The 18,358-nt window shown below is 38.8% G+C and overlaps 1 protein-coding gene across 2 annotated transcripts in view; it reads left to right on the top strand.

Moving 5' to 3' along the window:
- The window catches only part of GBE1 (1,4-alpha-glucan branching enzyme 1), a 383,033-nt gene that overhangs the window by 339,101 nt on the left and 25,574 nt on the right, over positions 1 to 18,358 (top strand). Inside the window, exons 13-14 of one of the 2 annotated variants that reach the window (XM_004706425.2) lie at positions 6,593 to 6,777; positions 11,263 to 11,393. In XM_004706425.2, the coding sequence (XP_004706482.1) occupies positions 6,593 to 6,777; positions 11,263 to 11,393 (316 nt within the window). The remainder of the gene's footprint in view (positions 1 to 6,592; positions 6,778 to 11,262; positions 11,394 to 18,358) is intronic. The other variant, XM_045286245.1, reaches the window with a different exon arrangement.

Here is an 18,358-nt window from a genome sequence, read left to right as displayed (position 1 = left end):
CAATAAGACAATTTAAAAATAAAAAATAAAAGCTGTGATTTAAGACACCATACTTAGTTTTTCTTCCGGGTAGGGCTGGCTAAAAGATCAAACCCACACCTCCATCAAAGCCATTTCTCAGCATATTAGAGTCATCGGAGACACACACATTCCAGGACCTTGGAAAAGTTCATCCAAGCTCTGTCTCAGAAGTGGTAGCAGCCACCAAGACCAGGTACAGCAGAGACTGTGTCCGAGTCTCAAAGGAGCAGTGTTGAACTATGGGGTTCTCGCTCCTAAGGTGGCTGGAGATTGTAGGACTCCGAGACCGAGCTGCAGGCTGGCTTTCCACACACAGAGGCAGAAGCCGTGGGACAAGGTGACTAACAAGCTGAGAGCCACAGGGGGACTTGATTGCTGGCTGTGGAGAGGTGCTACTGTGGACCAATGACTCTCCTTACTGTTTACTGATCCTGACTTGTAGTAACCTATTAATTTCCCGAATAAAACCCCTTAATGGTGAGTGTTGTCTGTGCATTCTGTGTGGCCATTGCAACAAATCATCGAACCCAGTATAGACATAGAGTACTGTCAGAATAGGTAAAGACGGATGGACTTTGAAGTCTTTGTCTTTGTCTGACACCTGGCAATGGGGAAGCCAGAGGAGGTTATAGATGGTCACCCCCATGCCACTCATTGCATGTCCAACAGAACATAGCACTGCCAGATCATATACCTGCCTCACATCTGTTGTAACAGTTGAGCCCATTGTTGCAGCCACTGTGTCATTCCTCTTGTAGGGGATATTTCTTTATTCATTGACCCTCTACTTTATTTAGCATGATGTCATTTCTCAGGGGCTGATCTCTCCTGATAACATGCCCAAAAGATGTGACACAAAGCCTCACCATCCTCACTTCTAAAAAAGATAAAAACTCTACTTCTTCCAAGACACATTTGTTCACTCTTCTGACAGTCCATGGGAATGTCAATATTTTCCACAAACATAACTGAAAAGTAGCAATGATTTTCTAGCCTTTTATTTATTGTCCCGTTTTTATACACTAGTGTAAAAAGCATGGTGTGGATAGGATCCACCTCAATACTCAAATGGTTATCTTTGCTTTTTGACACTGGAAGGAGTCCTTGTGTACTAGATTTGCCCGATGCAATAAGTCCTTTAATATCATGACTGCTCGTTTTATGAGTATTGATTGTGGATCGAAATAAAATGAAATCTTTGACAGATTAATTCTTTTCTCTGTTTATCATAATGTTGTCTGTTGGTCCAGTTGTGAGGATTCTTGTTTCCTGTATATTGAATTATAAATTAAACTGGCATTGTCATCTTTGATATTCATAAGCAACTCAGTTCTCCTCAAGTTCAACAAGCACACTTGTGCCGTCTGCATATGGCAGGTGGCCAATTCGTAATGAGCCTTCCTTCAATCCTGATGCTTTGTTTTTACTAAAATCAAGCTTCTCAGATTATTTGCTCAGTACATAGTTTAAATTAGTATGGTTAAAAGATATACCCCTGACACATGTCCCCCATGATTTGATTTGATTTGATTTGATATAAGCAAAAGGGAAGAAATGTATTGGAGCCCATACAGTAAACCCTATAGGCGCCCAGCATACCATACTGTGTAGGCATGCCCAGGCAAAGGGTCACACCATTCACTGTACCCCCGTGTCCCAGAGGGACTCTATCCTTGAGCCAACCTGCAAAGCCCCAGGACTGGTCAAGGGTGGGGACCGTCTCCCCTGATTTTAAACCATGCAATTTTCCCTTAATCTCTTTCAGAAACTGCCTCTTGGTCTATGTAGAGATTTCGCATAAGAACAATGAAATGTTTTGGAATTCCCATTCTTTGTAATATTATCCATGGTTGGTTAGTTGCATAGTCAATGAAATACAAGTAAACATACTTGCCTTCTGCCAAGATCCATCTGATATCAGAAATAATATTCATCATTCCACGTCCTCTTCAGAAGTTAGCTTGAAGTTTTGATAGCTCCTCGTCGATGTACTCCTGCAACAGTTTTTGAATGATACTCAGAAAAATCTTACTTGTATGTGATATTAATAATTTAATTCAGTAATATACACATTCTGTTGGATCACCTTTCTGTAGGATGGGCACAGATAGGGCTCTCTTCCAATTAATTTCCAGGTAGCTGTCAGAGGCATTTCTTGGCATCGACAAGTGAGAACTTCCAGTGCTGCATCTGCTTGTTGAGACATAGCAATTTATACTCCACCCATTCCTGGAGTCGTGTGTTTCATCCACTGCCTTTTGTATATCATTGACTTCTTCCTTTGATACCATTGGTTCTTGATCATATGCTACTCTTTGGCTTGGTTGAAAAACAGCTAGTTCTTTACGCTCCATTCTGTGTATTATTTTTATCATCTTGTAACACTTCCTACATTGTTCAGTATTTTCGCTGCTAAAATTCTCCAATATTACAACTCGAGGTTTGAATGTTTTCTTCAACACTTTCAGCAAGAGACACAGTGAGCATATTCTTCCTATTAGGCTCTCTAACTTTGCACATTTCACTATAATGCAGTGGTTCTCAACCTTCCCAGTGCTGCAACCTTTTCATACAGTTCCTCGTGTTGTGCTAACCCCCAACCATAACATTATTTCTGTTGCTACTTCATAACTGTAATTTTGCTACTGTTGTGAATTGGGCAACCCCTGTGAAAGTGTTGTTTGACCCCCAAAAGCAGTGGTTCTCAACCTATGGGTCACGACCACTTTAGGGGTCGAATGACCCTTTCACAGGGGTCACCCAATTCATAACAGCAGCAAATTTGCAGTTTTAAAGTAGCAATGAAAATAATTTTATGGTTGGGGTCACCACATGAAGTACTGTATTTAAGGGTCGTGGCATTAGGAAGGTTGAGAACCACTGCCCAAGGGGTCATGACCCACGGGTTGAGAACCTGCTGTAATGCATGACGTTATCTTCTCAAGACACCCTTTGAAATTAATGTTCAGCCTTTTTACGTCATGGTGTCTTCCTCTTACTTTAGCTACTCTAAGATTAGGGGCATATTTCAGAGGGGTTTTTTTTTTCTGGAAACCTCTTTGAGTTTTTCTTTCTTTGCTGTATTTTCAGTGACCTTTTGCTTTCTGCAGGTGTGATGTCATTAATGTCATCTCACAATTCCTCAAGTTTTCTGTCCTTGGTGTTCAAAGCATGTAACCTGTTCTCAAGGTGATTTCTAATTTCAAGTTGAATATTCTCAAGATGGTTCCTTGGCTCTCATGTTTTAATTTTCTTCACCATCAACTTGAACTTATAAATAATTTGTGTTGCCTTCTATATTCATCCCCTGACCTTATTTCATCTACTTCGAGCAGGAAACTCCTCTCATATCATATTTTGAGTGCCTTCCAACCTAGACTGTCTGGTAAGCATTGGACTACTAACCAGAAGGTCGGTGGTTCAAACCCACCTAGTGTATAGAGAAGGATGAGACTGTAGCTCCTATAAAGGTTCACAGCTAAGTAAGCCCTGTAAATGGTCGTGATGAGTCAGAGTCAACTCAATGCCAGTGGGTTTCCAACCTGAGCGGTCTGCCTTTTGTCGCTCTGACAGTGAGTGTTCCACTCCTGTTCATGAGGTTTCCATGGGCTCCTCCCTAAGAAGTGTACAGACAATGCTTTCTCTCTGTTCTGGTCTTTGTCTGGAAGCCCTACTAAACCTCTTCATGGCGAGTGAGCCTGCTGGTAGTTGAAATAACAGTGGCAATGTTTTCAACAGTACAGCAATATGCTGTCCACCAAAGGATAACAAACTAACAGGCAATTGGTGGAAAGCAACTCTACAGCCAATCAATTTGAATTATAGTCTAGCTTATTAATTTTATTAGATTATTGATATATACTAGTTTATCTTAAAGTAGAACACACATGGGTTGGTTATGGTACTTTCCCCAATCTCTCTTAGCTACATGCAGAGGTAAGGTGATAAATTAAAGGCAATTTTCCTAAATAATGTTTTATTTTGAAGGGGGCAAGTAAGCTTTAGTGTAGGAAAATAGTATCTAAAATTTGTTCTCAAAAAGAAAAATTGTAATTTTATTGCTATATTTTTTAAGTACTCTTTAGTATAGCAATCAGTATTTAGTGCATTTCCAATGTATGCTACCTGTACACACAGACACACACTTGAAATTAATGATTCACATGTTGAAATGACAAGTAGAACTGAAAAAGGAATAAATAAATTGAATAATAAAAATGGCTTTGTTTACTGTGTATGGTATTATGGCTCTTCTATCCATGACTCCGTAACTTCCACTAAATGATTCTGTGGGACTGTGTAAATAGAGTGTGTGCAACACTAATAGAGGGGATTGTTCAGCTTCAGCTCCCCCCTCTTCCCCCCTCCCCCCACCCCCTGGCCATCTTTGAAGCAGTGAGAGAGAAGTCCCAGGAACAGTGGAAGAAGAGCATGTTCAAGATCTCATGCTGAAGCCCCAGAGATTATGGCATGGAAACTATGGGACCAAACGAAGGAGCTAGCCCAAGGCGAGAAACTGAGGAAAGGAAACCGTGAGACAGAACAGAGACGTGGTGTCAGCATAACAGGTGGTCTTCCTAGTCCATTGAGGCAAAAGCCAAGGGATCAAGGCTAAAGGCTAAGGACTGGAGAGAGGCTTAGCAGCTGGCTGAGGAGAGGCGTTTCTATGGAACAATGACTGCATCATTATTGTTTACTGATTCTGACTTGTAGTAACCTATTAACTTCTCATAAACCCCCATAATTGGGATTCTTGTCTGTGAGTTCCATGTGGCCATTGTAACAAGTTATCCAGCACAGACTAGAAGTAGGATGCGGTGGGAGAAACATTTAGGGTCAGAAGAGGCAAAGAGAGGTGTCAGGGGAGGCATGTCTGACTTCTGCCTCAGGGCATTAGGGAAGCCGGGGGTCAGATGTTGTAACCCATCTGCTGTTTGTGCACTGTAACACCCACAGGCTATTTGCTTCATATAATATGAGGTGAACAGATCCATGGACTTTACTCAGAGGTAATTGTTATTGTCACTTTTCCACTTACTATGTTTATGAATTTGGGCAAAAACCCTGTCAAGATTTCTACTTTGTGAAATGGATATAGTGGAATATTGTACTCACAAAACCTTCCTAAATTGTAAACCACAGTACAGATTTCTCAATGTAAAGGAAAAAAAATCCTTATAACTAACTGGACCAATAGAAACATAATGATAGAGAAAAGATTGAAGTTAATAAGGATTTCATTTTACTTGCATCAACAATCAATGCTTATAGAAGCAGCAGTCAATAAATCAAAACACCTACCGCCTTTGGGCAAACCTCTATAAAGTGCTAAAGAGCAAAGAATTCCTGTTGAGAACTAAGGGTCTCCAGTCTCAGAGCATAGGATTTTCAGTGTCCTCCTTTGAGAGGGAAAGCTGGGCAGTGAATACGAAAGACCAGAGAAGAATTGATGCCTGTGGATTATGGTGCTGATGAAGAAGATGGAGAGTACCATTCACTGCTAGGACAGCTAACAGGTATGTCTTGCAGAAAGTACAGCCAGAATGCTCCGCAGGAGCGAGCATGCTGAGACTTCCTCCCACGAACTTTGGAGAGACCGGTCCCTAGAGAAAGACAGCATGCTTGGTCAAGTAGAGGGGCAGCAAAGAAGAAGACCAGCCACAAAATAAACGGACACAGCGACTGCTCTAATGGGCTCAAACGTAACACCAGCTGTTCTATTCTATAGCACAAAGGGTGACTATAAGTCAGAACCGACTTGGTGACACCTAGGTAGCAGCAGTAACAGAGTAATTTTAGCAATGACAGAAATAGTGATTTATAAAATTACTAAGGTTACACAGCCTATTATGGAGATGAAATCAGTTGAACAGACACATTTGTCCTCATATTGTGCTAGAGCGAGCAGTGGGTCTCCAACCTACCTAATGCTGCTGCCCTTCAATAGAGTTCCTCATGTTGTTGTGACCCCCAACCATAAAAGTATTTTCGTTGCTAATCGGGCAACCTCTGTGAAAGGGTTGTTTGAGCTCCAAAGGGGTCGTGGCCCACAGGTTGAGAACCGTGTGCTAGAGGAAACTGAGAGATGCTTAAAGTAAGGAGTGGCCTAAGCAAAATTGAACCTTGGCATCTGAGTCCAATGTGGCCCTCTCTTCGCTATACTATAGTAACTAGACACTGAAGTCTGCATGTATACAATGCATGAAGGGCACCAGGACCAAAGAAACCATCGTTTTTTGGTAACCATAGTTACCCATAGGACAGATTAGACGTACTGCACAGTGTTTCTGAGCCTGGAACTCTACAGAAGCGTACTGCCTCACCATTCTTCCATGAAGCAGCTGGTGAGTTAGAACCATTTCCTCTCAGTTAGTAGCTCAACATTCAAGCCATTGAGCTGCCAGGGCACAGCTACATTAAATTATATGTTTAGCTCATCTTAAAAATGTTATGACTTTCACACTATGAATAAATTATCTTAGTAAGAAATGCTAAGTTCTCTCTCTCTCTCTCTCTCTCTCTCTCTCTCTCTCTCTCTCTCTCCCTCTCTCTCTCTCTCTCTCATATCCAGGTAATGAGTTTGGACACCCAGAATGGTTAGACTTCCCAAGAAAGGGAAACAACGAGAGTTACCATTATGCCAGAAGGCAGTTTCATTTAGCTGATGATGACCTCCTGCGCTATAAGTTCCTGAAGAACTTTGACAGGGATATGAATAAATTGGAAGAAAGATGCGGTTGGCTTGCAGCTCCTCAGGTAAGCTCTTATTCTAAAAGCTGTGCTCTAGTCACCAATGTTGCACATGCTTGGAATGGCAATTGGGTTAAAGCTGTATGTGGATCTTTTAAGCAGGACTTTATTATGTGATGCCTTGTGACATACTTCGAATTGTCAAAATGTCACCAAAGCCTCTCCAGTAGACTGAAATTTCAACATAATGCCCCGTTTACCTTTGTGTTTACTTGAAATTTAGCTTTTGTTTAAATCCCGTAACTTTATAGCAATTGGTTAAAATAAATGACAAAAGCTCTATATGGAATCTATTTTGGAAATTGCTGTGGAAACATCTTAATTGTTTTGACTGCTTTGCTTTATATAAATAATTATGCTGTCATAAAGAAACTATTTTGAAAACATGTAGATTTCTTTCTTTTTTTCCCCCTTCCTTTCCTGGTTTCTAACTTGTCATTTCAATAGATGTCATTATACCTGCATGCTGTTTTGTATTTTTCATAAGCCTGTTTCTCTCTGGAATTAAAGTCTCAGTTTTCAATAAGTTTTAGAAAATGTAATTAACAGATGCAAAATTTATACAGGCTTTTTTTTTCTTGCAAAAATTAGCATATAGTTTGTGTTCGTTATAATCCATTTACTTGATACTGGTGGTGTTTGAAATTACTGTTGGTCTGTTTTTACTTTGGTGCGTATGATATTTTTAATGGCTGAACAAAGGTACTTATATATTCACCAAGATTGACTACATGACAGGAATGCCCTAATCACATTTATTAGTAATGCTATTTCCAGGAGAGAGAGCAAAATGATGTTCCTGTTCAATAGGAATATTGTTGAATACCAAAAGGCACATTGTTTACTCTAGAGCCTTGGTTCGCATTTCTAAATTACCAGGAGTGATGCTGCTGATATGCATGGAAATAAGTCCTCTCGAGCTGGGGCTGAGAAACGATAGTTTTGAAAAAGTAAAGGCTTTTCACGGCCAGCTGCAAAACACAATGTTTAGACTAAAGTGTTTGTAGTTAGTATAATAAACTAAAGTGTTTATAGATATCATAATTTACTTTCAGACCACCATCCGTTCACCCCTACCACCCCCATATATATAAAATACCACTGCCATTCAGTCAGTTATGACTCATAGGTACCCCACCCCACAGGACAGAGTAGTTCTACCTCATGGCATTTCCAAGAAGCAGACCATCACCTTTCTCCCATGGTAGATTCAAACAACTGACCATTCTGTTAACAGCTGTGCCACAGGGGCTAGCGAGCTGGCTGGTTCATTTTCTCACTCTCTCTGGGTACAAGGGGGTAACCCCCCCAAAAGGAAAAAGTTCCGCTGGGCAGAACTTTCAAAGTATGCGTCTTTCCCACTAGGCAAGCATTGAGCAACTCGCTCTGAGTTAGTGCACCCAGTGGTGTCACCTGGGAAGGTTCTCTCTGGTCATAGTGAATATTTACATAAAAGCAGTTTTACTCGAACCTTTTTTGTGATGGCTGATTTAGAGAATAGTATGCAGCTGTGAAATTTTTATTCTTCCTTCGGAAAAAATGCTGCAAAAACTGTTGTGATGTTGAACATAGGTTACAAGGACAGCGCTGTGGGAAAAACTCAAGTGTATGAGTGGTTTTCTCATTTCAGAAGAGGTAAAATGTCAATTGATGACAAACCTTCTTCTGGATGTCCATCAACTACCCGAATGGGTGAAAATGACAACAATATTGGTAAACTTGTGTTGGAAGACCAATGATGGACCATTGAAGAGATGGGGAAATGACCTGGACTATCTTGGAGCTCAGTTCAGTGAAGTTCAACAGAAGATTTGGGGATGAGAAGGGTCGCTGAGAAATATGTGCCTCCATTCTGAGTGACCAGGAAAAAGATTGTCTACTGGAAACATGTGCTTTGAAAGGACAGCTTCGAAGAGACCCAGACTTTTTTCTCAAAGCCATTATGGATGAAGAGACATGGTGCTATTCTTACAATCCCCCAAAGCAAGCATTAATCAAGCCATAGAAGACGCCATCATCACCTCGCCCCCAAAAAAACACATCAAGTAAAATCAAAGATCAAGATGATGTTCAATGTTCATTTGTTTTTTTGATGTGAGGGGCTAGTGCATTTGGAATTCATTCTACCAGGTCAGACTGTTAATCAAGCTTCCTATTTAGAGATTTTGAAAAGATTACATAGTGATATGCGACTAAGAAGCCTTATTTGTGGCAGACAGGCGATTGCTTTTGCCACCATGACAATGTACCCGCTCATGCAGCAATCTAAGTGTGCTAGTTTGGGGCTGAAAAAAAAGCATGTGTCTCTTGTCCCACGCACCTTACTCACGTGACATAGCTCCATGCGACTTCTTTTTGTTTCCGGGAACGCAGAGGGGCATGAAAGGACAGAGCTGTGACCAAGTAGATGTTGTGAAGAAAAAAGTAAGGGAGGTATCATCGGCCATCCAAACAAATGAGTTTGAAAAATCTTCCCCAAAATGGAATCACAGATTTGACAAATGTGTTAATTAATTAATTAATTCAAACAAATTAATAAAGGTCCAATCAAAACAATAACTCCCAAAACTTCAAAGTGGTAATCTTGATTTTCTTCAAGGACACAGGGTGGTCATAGGAACTTTATTATTAAAAAGTTTTCAATAAATTAAACATAGCATTGCTAAGCAAAAGTTCAGGAAAGGTGCTCCAAGGATTTTCCCCCATCACAGTGCACTTACTCATTGTTAGATGTTTCAAGTCGTTTCGTATGTGAGTTGTTTCGGGAAACCTCACCTACAGCCCAAATTCTTGCTCTGTCATGTTTTTTTGTTGTTGTTCCCCAAACCCAACATTTAATAAGACAGTTATTCTAAACCATCAATTATATCAAAACTACTGTTTTTATATTGTATAAATTTTAAAATTCCAGAGTTCTTCGGACTAGGATTTGAGAGAAGTAAATACCAATTTCAAAAGTATATATAGAACTAGGTGGAGGCTATATCAAGAAACAGTGCCTACTATTTTGATATTTTTGTTTAATTGAAGTTTCTATAAATACGTAGAATATTATTTTACTAACATGTGGATCTCTGTGTGTCTATTTGTGTACATACACAATATACACTCACTGCAAGAGACCTCTCACCATTCCTTTGTGGATTTTTTTTTTTTACGGTAGTGGTCTGTATGTTGTTTTGAATCTAGAAGCTCTGCTGCCATTCCAGTTGCCAGCAGGGTCACCTATCATGACGAGGTTTCAGCAAAGGCTCTGATTAAAAACAAATTAAGATGAAGTAGGCAGTCTGCTTCTGAGAGGTTTGTCACCTCTTTTCAGAACATCGTCTGAGATAATGCTGAAGACCACCTCCTCAAATTGGAAGACCCTCAGTAGAATTAGGGAAAGGTGACTCCTTGAAGTAGCGTTGGCCTTAATAACAAGGACAAAGCGAAGATTTGGAGACATTAATGTATTGATAGGACATGACTCATAAGAAGAAACAGCAGCAAACACAATTCCATAATTGGAAGGATGAATATATAAATTATGAACTTAGAGAAACTGGATCTTGTCAAAAGAAATAGAACACATAAAGATTGGTACCCTAGGCGCAGTGAGCAGAAATGGTCTCACTCGGGCCATTTTGAATTCTAAAATCATATGATTTACTATGCCAGGAATTGCACCGCATCCATAATAAAAAAGAACATCACAAGATCTGTCTTGAAATACAATGCTGTCTATGATATCATAATATCTGTAAACATACAAGGAAGACCATTTAATACAGCTCTTATTCAAATGTACACAACCACCACTAAACCTGAAACTAACGGTAAAAAGACTTTAAAATGGGCCCAAAGGGAGATCAAATGAAATTACATTTCAGCCTAACTATGGCTGTGATACTTTATAATATTCTCTATCTGATAACAAGTCTGTTCACTTCTCTCATCTATGATCACAGGGGATTCATTGCAGCTTCATTCATGAATGAACCTGCCAATGGATTTTGGGCTTCCATTGTTATCCATGCCATCACAGATGTCACAATTTAAACTCTGATGACATTCCTTGTATTGGATTTGGATTTTATTATTTACAATCCTTGGATCACACAGACTGGTGTGCTTCTTCCATATTGGCTTAGTTGACACCTCACTTAGATGGCTGTTTGTTTGAAAATAGCCCTTTAAGACCTCAGACATTGTTCCTTCTGATCGCCAGGCGCCTTCTAGTTTCTTCATTACTTTGCACCCAAAGCTTCAGTGATCACTTCATAAGGGTGAGCGTCAAGTAGGGCCATGTCGTGAGAACTAATTAATTGTTCCTAGGTTGGGGGGGTATGGGTAAATTATAAAATGCTATTTTTTTAAGTTATAGGCTAGCCTTTTTATTGTTGACTTGATAATGAATAAGGTTATTGAGAAAAATGACTAACTTTGGAAAACAGTACTTGTTGCAGCATCTAAGCTTTACTTGCTATGATAAATGTGCTCATCTTCCAGGCCCATGTGAGTGAGAAGCATGAAGAAAATAAGATCATTGCTTTTGAGAGAGCAGGTCTTCTTTTCATTTTCAACTTCCACTCAAACAGGAGTTACGCTGATTATCGAGTTGGAACTGCGCTGCCAGGGAAATATCCTTTTTTTATTGACAATAAGGATGGTTGTATTTTTTTTAATATTTTAGTGCATCTTAAGTATAAAATAAGACAAGTGCTGACCTGAGTGATAATAGCTCTCAGTTTTCTCACCTGAAAAATTAGAAACTTGAGAGAGTTAATTGAAGATTCTTGTCTTAACTGATTTATACGAAAGCCCAGGACTTTATACTTAGTCTGAATCCTACTATGCCTTTTAGTGTAGTGCAGTAAAAAAGAATTCATTTATAGAACACTTTCGGATATACTACAGACTTTGGTAAATACTGTCCTTCACCTCAAGTAGAGGGTAAGCTGTTTTAACCAAATTATGTTGTGAGGCATATTATTAAGAAACAGAAATAATGTTTCATGGAAGAACAGAAGACACAGAGGGGGGGAAATTAAAGAAACAAATGAGAGCTTAAAGATCTTGCAGTGGGGTCCTTGAGAGATGGGTGGGCAAGATGGGTAGCACAGTGGGTCACACACTGGGCTGCTAAACATAAGGTTCGCAGTTCAAGGCATCAGCCCTCCAGGAGAGACAGAAGGTGTGGTCTGCTCCCCTAAATTTGAAAGTCCAGGAATTCTTTGAAGATGGTTCTACTCCTATCGGGTTGCTGTGAGTTGGAATCAACTCAATGGCTGTGGGCTTCATTTTGGTGGCTAGAAAGGACAAAGCATAGAAAGCCATTCTAGTGGTTGGAAAGCAAATATCATCAATTAATGGAAATTCAATAGATTAATTGAAAAATTATACACATTGAAAAAGTAACAGGAGATAAAGCTGAGAAGGTAGTATAGTTGCAGTGAATTATTGAAAGTTTTTAATTTCAGGAGCTACTTGATAAGAATTGTGCTCTATGGAAACTTATCTTGCATCAGTGGGTAAAGCAACTTTCATTACAAGATCGATTAGATGTGCAGGTATTTATTTTGAGACATTGCAGTACGGTAGGACTAAAGGGTAACCATGACATGAACTATTAGAGTGAAGACTGTAAGGTAGCATGTTCTGGTAAGGAATGTACTTGCAACTCTTGGGATGTGGGGCATAGGAGAGATGGCATAGTATTTCCATTTAAACAGCGATAAAAAACAGTGGAATCTTTAAGTAGAGAAAAGTTAAGAAGAGTAACAAGTTGGGAGAATAAACAGCAATCTAGATTTAAGTTAAGATAGTTGACATGTGGAAATTTCAATAAGGAAGGTTCTCACAATATTTTTTCCCATCCTCCTTATACCGTGTCTCTAGAACTTATGACAAAGTATTCCAGACATGATATGAAAAGTACAAGATAGCATGCTCCCATTGCTTCCCTTCATCTTGATGGCAAATAATGCAATGTTCTCTTATTAAAATAGTTGATGTTACAGTAATGTGAATGTTAGAGCTGATGTTATAGTAATGTTACATTAGCTTCATGGGCAGCCATCACATTCATCTCTTAGAGTGCACTTGCATTTAAATAAAAATCTCCTGTTTTTCTTTATTTGTGGTAGTGTTATGTCACACCTCCCTTGCGCTTCATTTTTAATAATTTAAGTTAAAATTCTGCATTTATCATATCACAAAAAAATGGAATATTCATTTTCCCTGTCCCTTTAATAGGAGACAAAAGAAAGACAAGAGTAGAACAATTCTCTGTTAATAATCTTCCATGACCTTATCATCTTCCTTCAGCAGATGGATCTGTTATTTCCGTTTCTTGTTCCAAGATTAGCCTTTTACAATCTTTTTTTATTATTGTATTTACCATTTTACAAGTGTTGGCTCTTTCTGGCTTTTCATCTTTCTGACTTTATTCTTAAACTTTTAAACTACACTCCAGTTCAGCATTATAGACTCATTTCAGATACATTGAATGTTTTAGTTTTTTTTAAATAGAATTCCCATGCCATACTATCTGATTTTACTAAAACAATTTATGTCATAGATATTTACAACTACATGGGAACATGATTGGATATGGTAATCAAGTAAATAAATTCATATTTTTAATTTTCTGTAATGCCGGATTTGGTGCCAGAACAAGTATAAGTTTTCTAAATAGATCACGGAGCTTCCTCTGTCATTATGAAATATAAACCTGCTATAAAGAACAGAAGATTCTCTGGTAGCACAGAGGTTAAGCTTTTGGCTAGCTATTCGAACACACTAGCTACTCCACAGGGGAATGATTCATAGTCTCCTTTCATAAAGACTACAGTCTTAGAAATCTTATAGAACAATTTGCCATGTTTTACAGGGTCACTGTGGGTCAGAATCGACTTGACTAAAGTTTGTTTGGTTTTGGTTTTTATAGATAGCATGTCACAGTTCTTGAGCAGTTGCATTTACTGAATATGCGTGTGCTCTGTATCAAATGACAAGACAGCAACTCTTGCCCCGATGCATGGAGAATAAATGGTGATGGTCTTCCAAGCAGTCTTTGTAAGACGAGCTATGTGGGGGTATTGGCAGGGAAGGTAGAAGAAACTACTCTTTCTTAACTGTTTTGAATAACAAATTATGATTCCACATTTTAGTGATGTGAAGGAGAGTGCAGATCCCTCTTTTAAGGGTCTTCTATTGGCTAGACATTTTATTTATTTATTTAATCATTTTATTAGGGGCTCATACAACTCTTATCATAATCCATATATACATCAATTGTGTAAAGCACATTTGTACATTCATTGCCCTCATCGTTCTCAAAACATTTCCTCTCCACTTAAGCCCCCAGCATTAGGTCCTCATTTTTCCCCTCCCTCCCCACTGCCCCCTCCCTCATGAGCCCTTGATAATTTATAAATTATTATTTTGTCATATCTTGCCCTGTCCGATGTCTCCCTTCACCCACTTTTCTGTTGTCCGTCCGTCAGGGAGGAGGTCACATGTAGCTCCTTATAATCGGTTCCCTCTTTCCAACCCACTCTCCCTCTACTCTCCCAATATCGCCACTCACACAACTGGTCCTGAAGGGATCATCCACCCTGGATTCCCTGTGCTTCCAGTTCCCATCTGTACCTGTGTACATCCTCTGGTCTTGACTAGACATTTTAATTAAGCATTTTAATTAATTTAGTTTTAACATTCTTGGCCACATTATCAAGTACCTATATTAACCTGTAATACATCAAAACACTGAAATGTGTACTTAATTTTAAATACCTAAATTCCCTTAGATACATATTGGTAAAGATTCGGCAGTGTATTCTAAAACCCATGTTGTTTCTGTTATAAAGAGCTTCTTTGTCCATAGTGTGTGTGTGTGTGTGTGTGTGTGTGTAATTGATATGGGTACCAATGGTGGTATTACCTTCATGGTTTCCTTCTGGAGAGTTAGGCATTAATTTCGGGTGATTCTGAGGAAATATGGAGCATGGGAAGATTATCCATAAATGAATGGCAAAGGAAAGCTAGTCTCTAGTCCAACCCTGCTGCCAACCCTCCTCAGGAATCCTCCTTCCTGGTCCCTGTCACTGTCCTCCAAAAGAAGAAAATGATTTTAAAAGAAGGAAAAACGGACTTGCTGGTTAATTACTGTGATTTCTGTATTCTAAAATAGAATATATAAGTATCATGACTCCATATTCAAAGTTAAACTCTTCTACAACTTAAAGCGTGTTCATAGTATACCCTGTGAAACTCAATGCACACTTTAAAATCTCACAAATTATTTATAAGGAATGCATTGGGTATATATAGATTTATATAATTATGAGAGTGTACGCAACGCTGGAATTAAGTGTTTTAAAATTATTTGTGAGCATGTTGTTGGTATGGGGGTTGAAATTATAGTGTAAGAACAGCCTCTTGCCAAATGGCATTTCAAACTGTTAACAAAAAATAAATTTAGAAGATGTTAAAAGGAGTGATCATAAAGTATGGCCTGTGAAGAATATGTGAATCTAGGCCAAATATATTTAAATCAAAGAGAAAATATGAGTAAATAGTTGGATTTGACCTGAGTTATTTGAAATATTTTCATTAAACTACTGCAAGATGTACTTTTTAAAATGTAAATTCAGACTCTGACATTTGCAACCTGTACACAGAGTTTTTAATGAGCAAATAAGGTCACTTGGATGATTCACTGGAGTGTGATTGCTGAAGGCAGCAATGTTGCTTTGAGTTACTTAGTTTACCAAAGCCTTTGAAGTGTGGTTATACAACACTCTGTTTATTAGAATCTGTGTTTTATGCAGCAAATAAAAACAAAAGGCTTCATTTAGAATTAGCTAAATGCCACATTCTATCAAGATTCTGCGTGTAAAGGTTAACTTCTGGTTGAAAGGATAGAGCCCAACTGACTCTGGTTGCTCAGGTTAGACAGGTTTGGGTAGAAAACAAATACAAAGTGCTCTTGTTTTAAAAAAAAAAAAAAAAAGAATGATTTCCAACAAGTGCAGCCTGCTTTTTCTTGTGTGTGCCTATATAAATGCCTGTGTGTGATTTTACTTGGTCTTGCAATTTAATGATTGTATTTTTTCTGTGAAAAAAGACAGGTAATCTTACAATTTTGTATTTAACCTTGGTCTTCCTTTTGCATCTGAAGTTTCAAAATGAACAAATATTCATTGCCGGTGTCTGCTTCCTTTAGTATCCAGATGACAGGAATGCTTTGCATAACGTAGCGACCTTTTTTGATAATTTTTCAATGTTAAATTCACCCCTGAGATTTAAGGATAACAAAAGGCAATACCCATTTACACATACACATGCACAAATAAGAAAAATGTTATGATTTAGCTTCCTTTATTTACCTAGGAGTTTGAGATGAATCGCAAAGTAAGAAAAATGTTTTGCATGATTAAAACAGTTCCAACTGCTGTAACCCTTTCAGATTGGTTTAATGTATATTCAAAGATGATGGGTGGTAGTAATTTTCAAGCCGTATTCCATATGTGTTTCTAGTTTAATTTTATCTTGGTTTTGAGTAGCCATTACATTACTCGTAGATATTGAACTGCATTTTTATCTATAAACTATAGAAAGAATAATCAGTTCAAATGTTAGTCTCCAAAACGTGCTCTTGAACACAGAGTAATTAAAATGAATGGAAGACATAATGAAATAAAATAACTGAACAACAATTTCAAAAGGTGGCTTGAGAAGATAGATCATGATAATGAAATGTGCGAGGACCTAGATTTGGAAACCATTAGGGAAGTACTCACTTGACCTTTCTCAAACTGAAAAAACTGAAGAAACAATTCAAGCCTGGAGTTGATATGTTGACAAATTCTATGAACAAAACATTAAAAACTACCAAAGCATCGTAACAAAATTTAATGTATACCCAGAGTCACTTTACCATTTCTGGAAGTACTGATGGTATTGAAAGAACTGATGGTATCAAAAAAAGAAGTCCCAGCTGCACTGAAGGCATTGACAAAAAAAACAGGTTCCAGAAACTGATGGAATAGTCATTGAAATGTTTCAACAAACATGCAACATTGGTTTCTCGCTTATTTGTACCAAGAGTTTTGGAAGACACCAATCTGGTTGACTGACCCAAAGAGATCCGTGTTTGTGCCATTCCAACAAAAAGGTAATCCATGAGAAGGCCTTGTACCCTTTCACTGTACTTACTCAGTCGGTATGCTGAGCAAATAATCTAAGGAAGTGGGCTACATGAAGAAAATGCTACACCTGGATTGGAGGAAGATTCATTAACATCCTTTGATATTCCGAGGACACAACCTTGCTTGATAAATGGGAAAGAGGCCTTGAAGCACTCACTGATAAAGATCAAGGACTGAAGTCTCCAATATATACTACACATCAACAACAACAAAAATCATTCTCACAAGTGGCCCCAGAAGAAACGTATCTCAATAAATGAAGCAAATGTTGACGTTGTCAAGAGTTTTGTTTGACTTGTCTTCACAATCGAAGTCAGTCTGAGCAGCTGTCACCAAATCAAATGGCTTATTGCATTGAGCAAATCTGCTGCAAAAGACCTTTTTAAAGTTTTCAAAAGATGTCACATTGTGACTTACACTATGCCATTTTGCTTAAGGTGCTTACAAAAACTAGACAATAAGGGATACTGAAAAAGAACTTGTACATTTAAATCATGGACTTGGTGCAGAATATTGAATACAACATAGCTTACGAGAAGAATGAGCAAATCCTTCATGCAAGAAGTAAAGTGAGAATGATCCTTAGAAGCTGGCATGGAGATAACTTTGGACATTATCTCAGGAGTGACGAATCCCCAGAGAGGGGCTTCATCAAATAAGAGAAAAAGACCTGCAGGAGCTGGCGTTGCACAGCAGCTTCATCCGTGAGCTCAACGCTAGTAGCCGTCTCTGTGAGCATCCGGCAGGACCAGGCAGTGTTTCGTTCTGGACCTGAGGTCTCTGTGACTTGCAACCAGCTCGAATCACCACAGCAGGAGCTCCTCTACACAGTGATGGTGTCCTCATTTTCTTACAATTTGTCAAGCATTATATCTTGATTTTTGTCTTTTTGAAAGGGGAAAAAATCAGAAAGAAATATTTTTTAATTGTCTTCAGCATTTTACCTAAATTCATACATTCCAAGTTGCAATGATTAACAGGTGTGTGCAGCAGTTTCTTCCCAGTGGGAGTCATGGCTTATCAACAAATGAAGGATTTACTCTGCTCTATGTCATTCTTGTTGCCTCTACTTTGTGAAGACAGCTCTCCAGTGCCTTCCAGCCAGAGGGCCTCATCTTCTAACAGCCCATCTGATAAGATTCTGCTGCTGTTCATTAGGTTTTTAGTGTCTGCCAAAGTCCGGCTACTATTCATAAAATTCCCAGTGGCTAATTCCTCTGAAGTGGACAGCCGGTGCTTTCCCCACAGTCTGTTCTGGGTCTGGAAGCTCTGCTGAACCTGCTCACGTTGGGTGACACTGCTGGTAATTTAATTACCAGTGACATCGTTCCTAGCATCACAGGAACAAGCACGCCGCCACAGCACAGCAAACTGAAGGACAAGTGGTGGTC

The sequence above is a fragment of the Echinops telfairi genome, unplaced genomic scaffold (genome assembly GCF_000313985.2).
Source record: "Echinops telfairi isolate 266 unplaced genomic scaffold, ASM31398v2 ScPeMD7_6;HRSCAF=24_1, whole genome shotgun sequence".
Taxonomy (NCBI): domain Eukaryota; kingdom Metazoa; phylum Chordata; class Mammalia; order Afrosoricida; family Tenrecidae; genus Echinops; species Echinops telfairi.
This window is presented reverse-complemented; position numbering and strand designations above follow the sequence as displayed.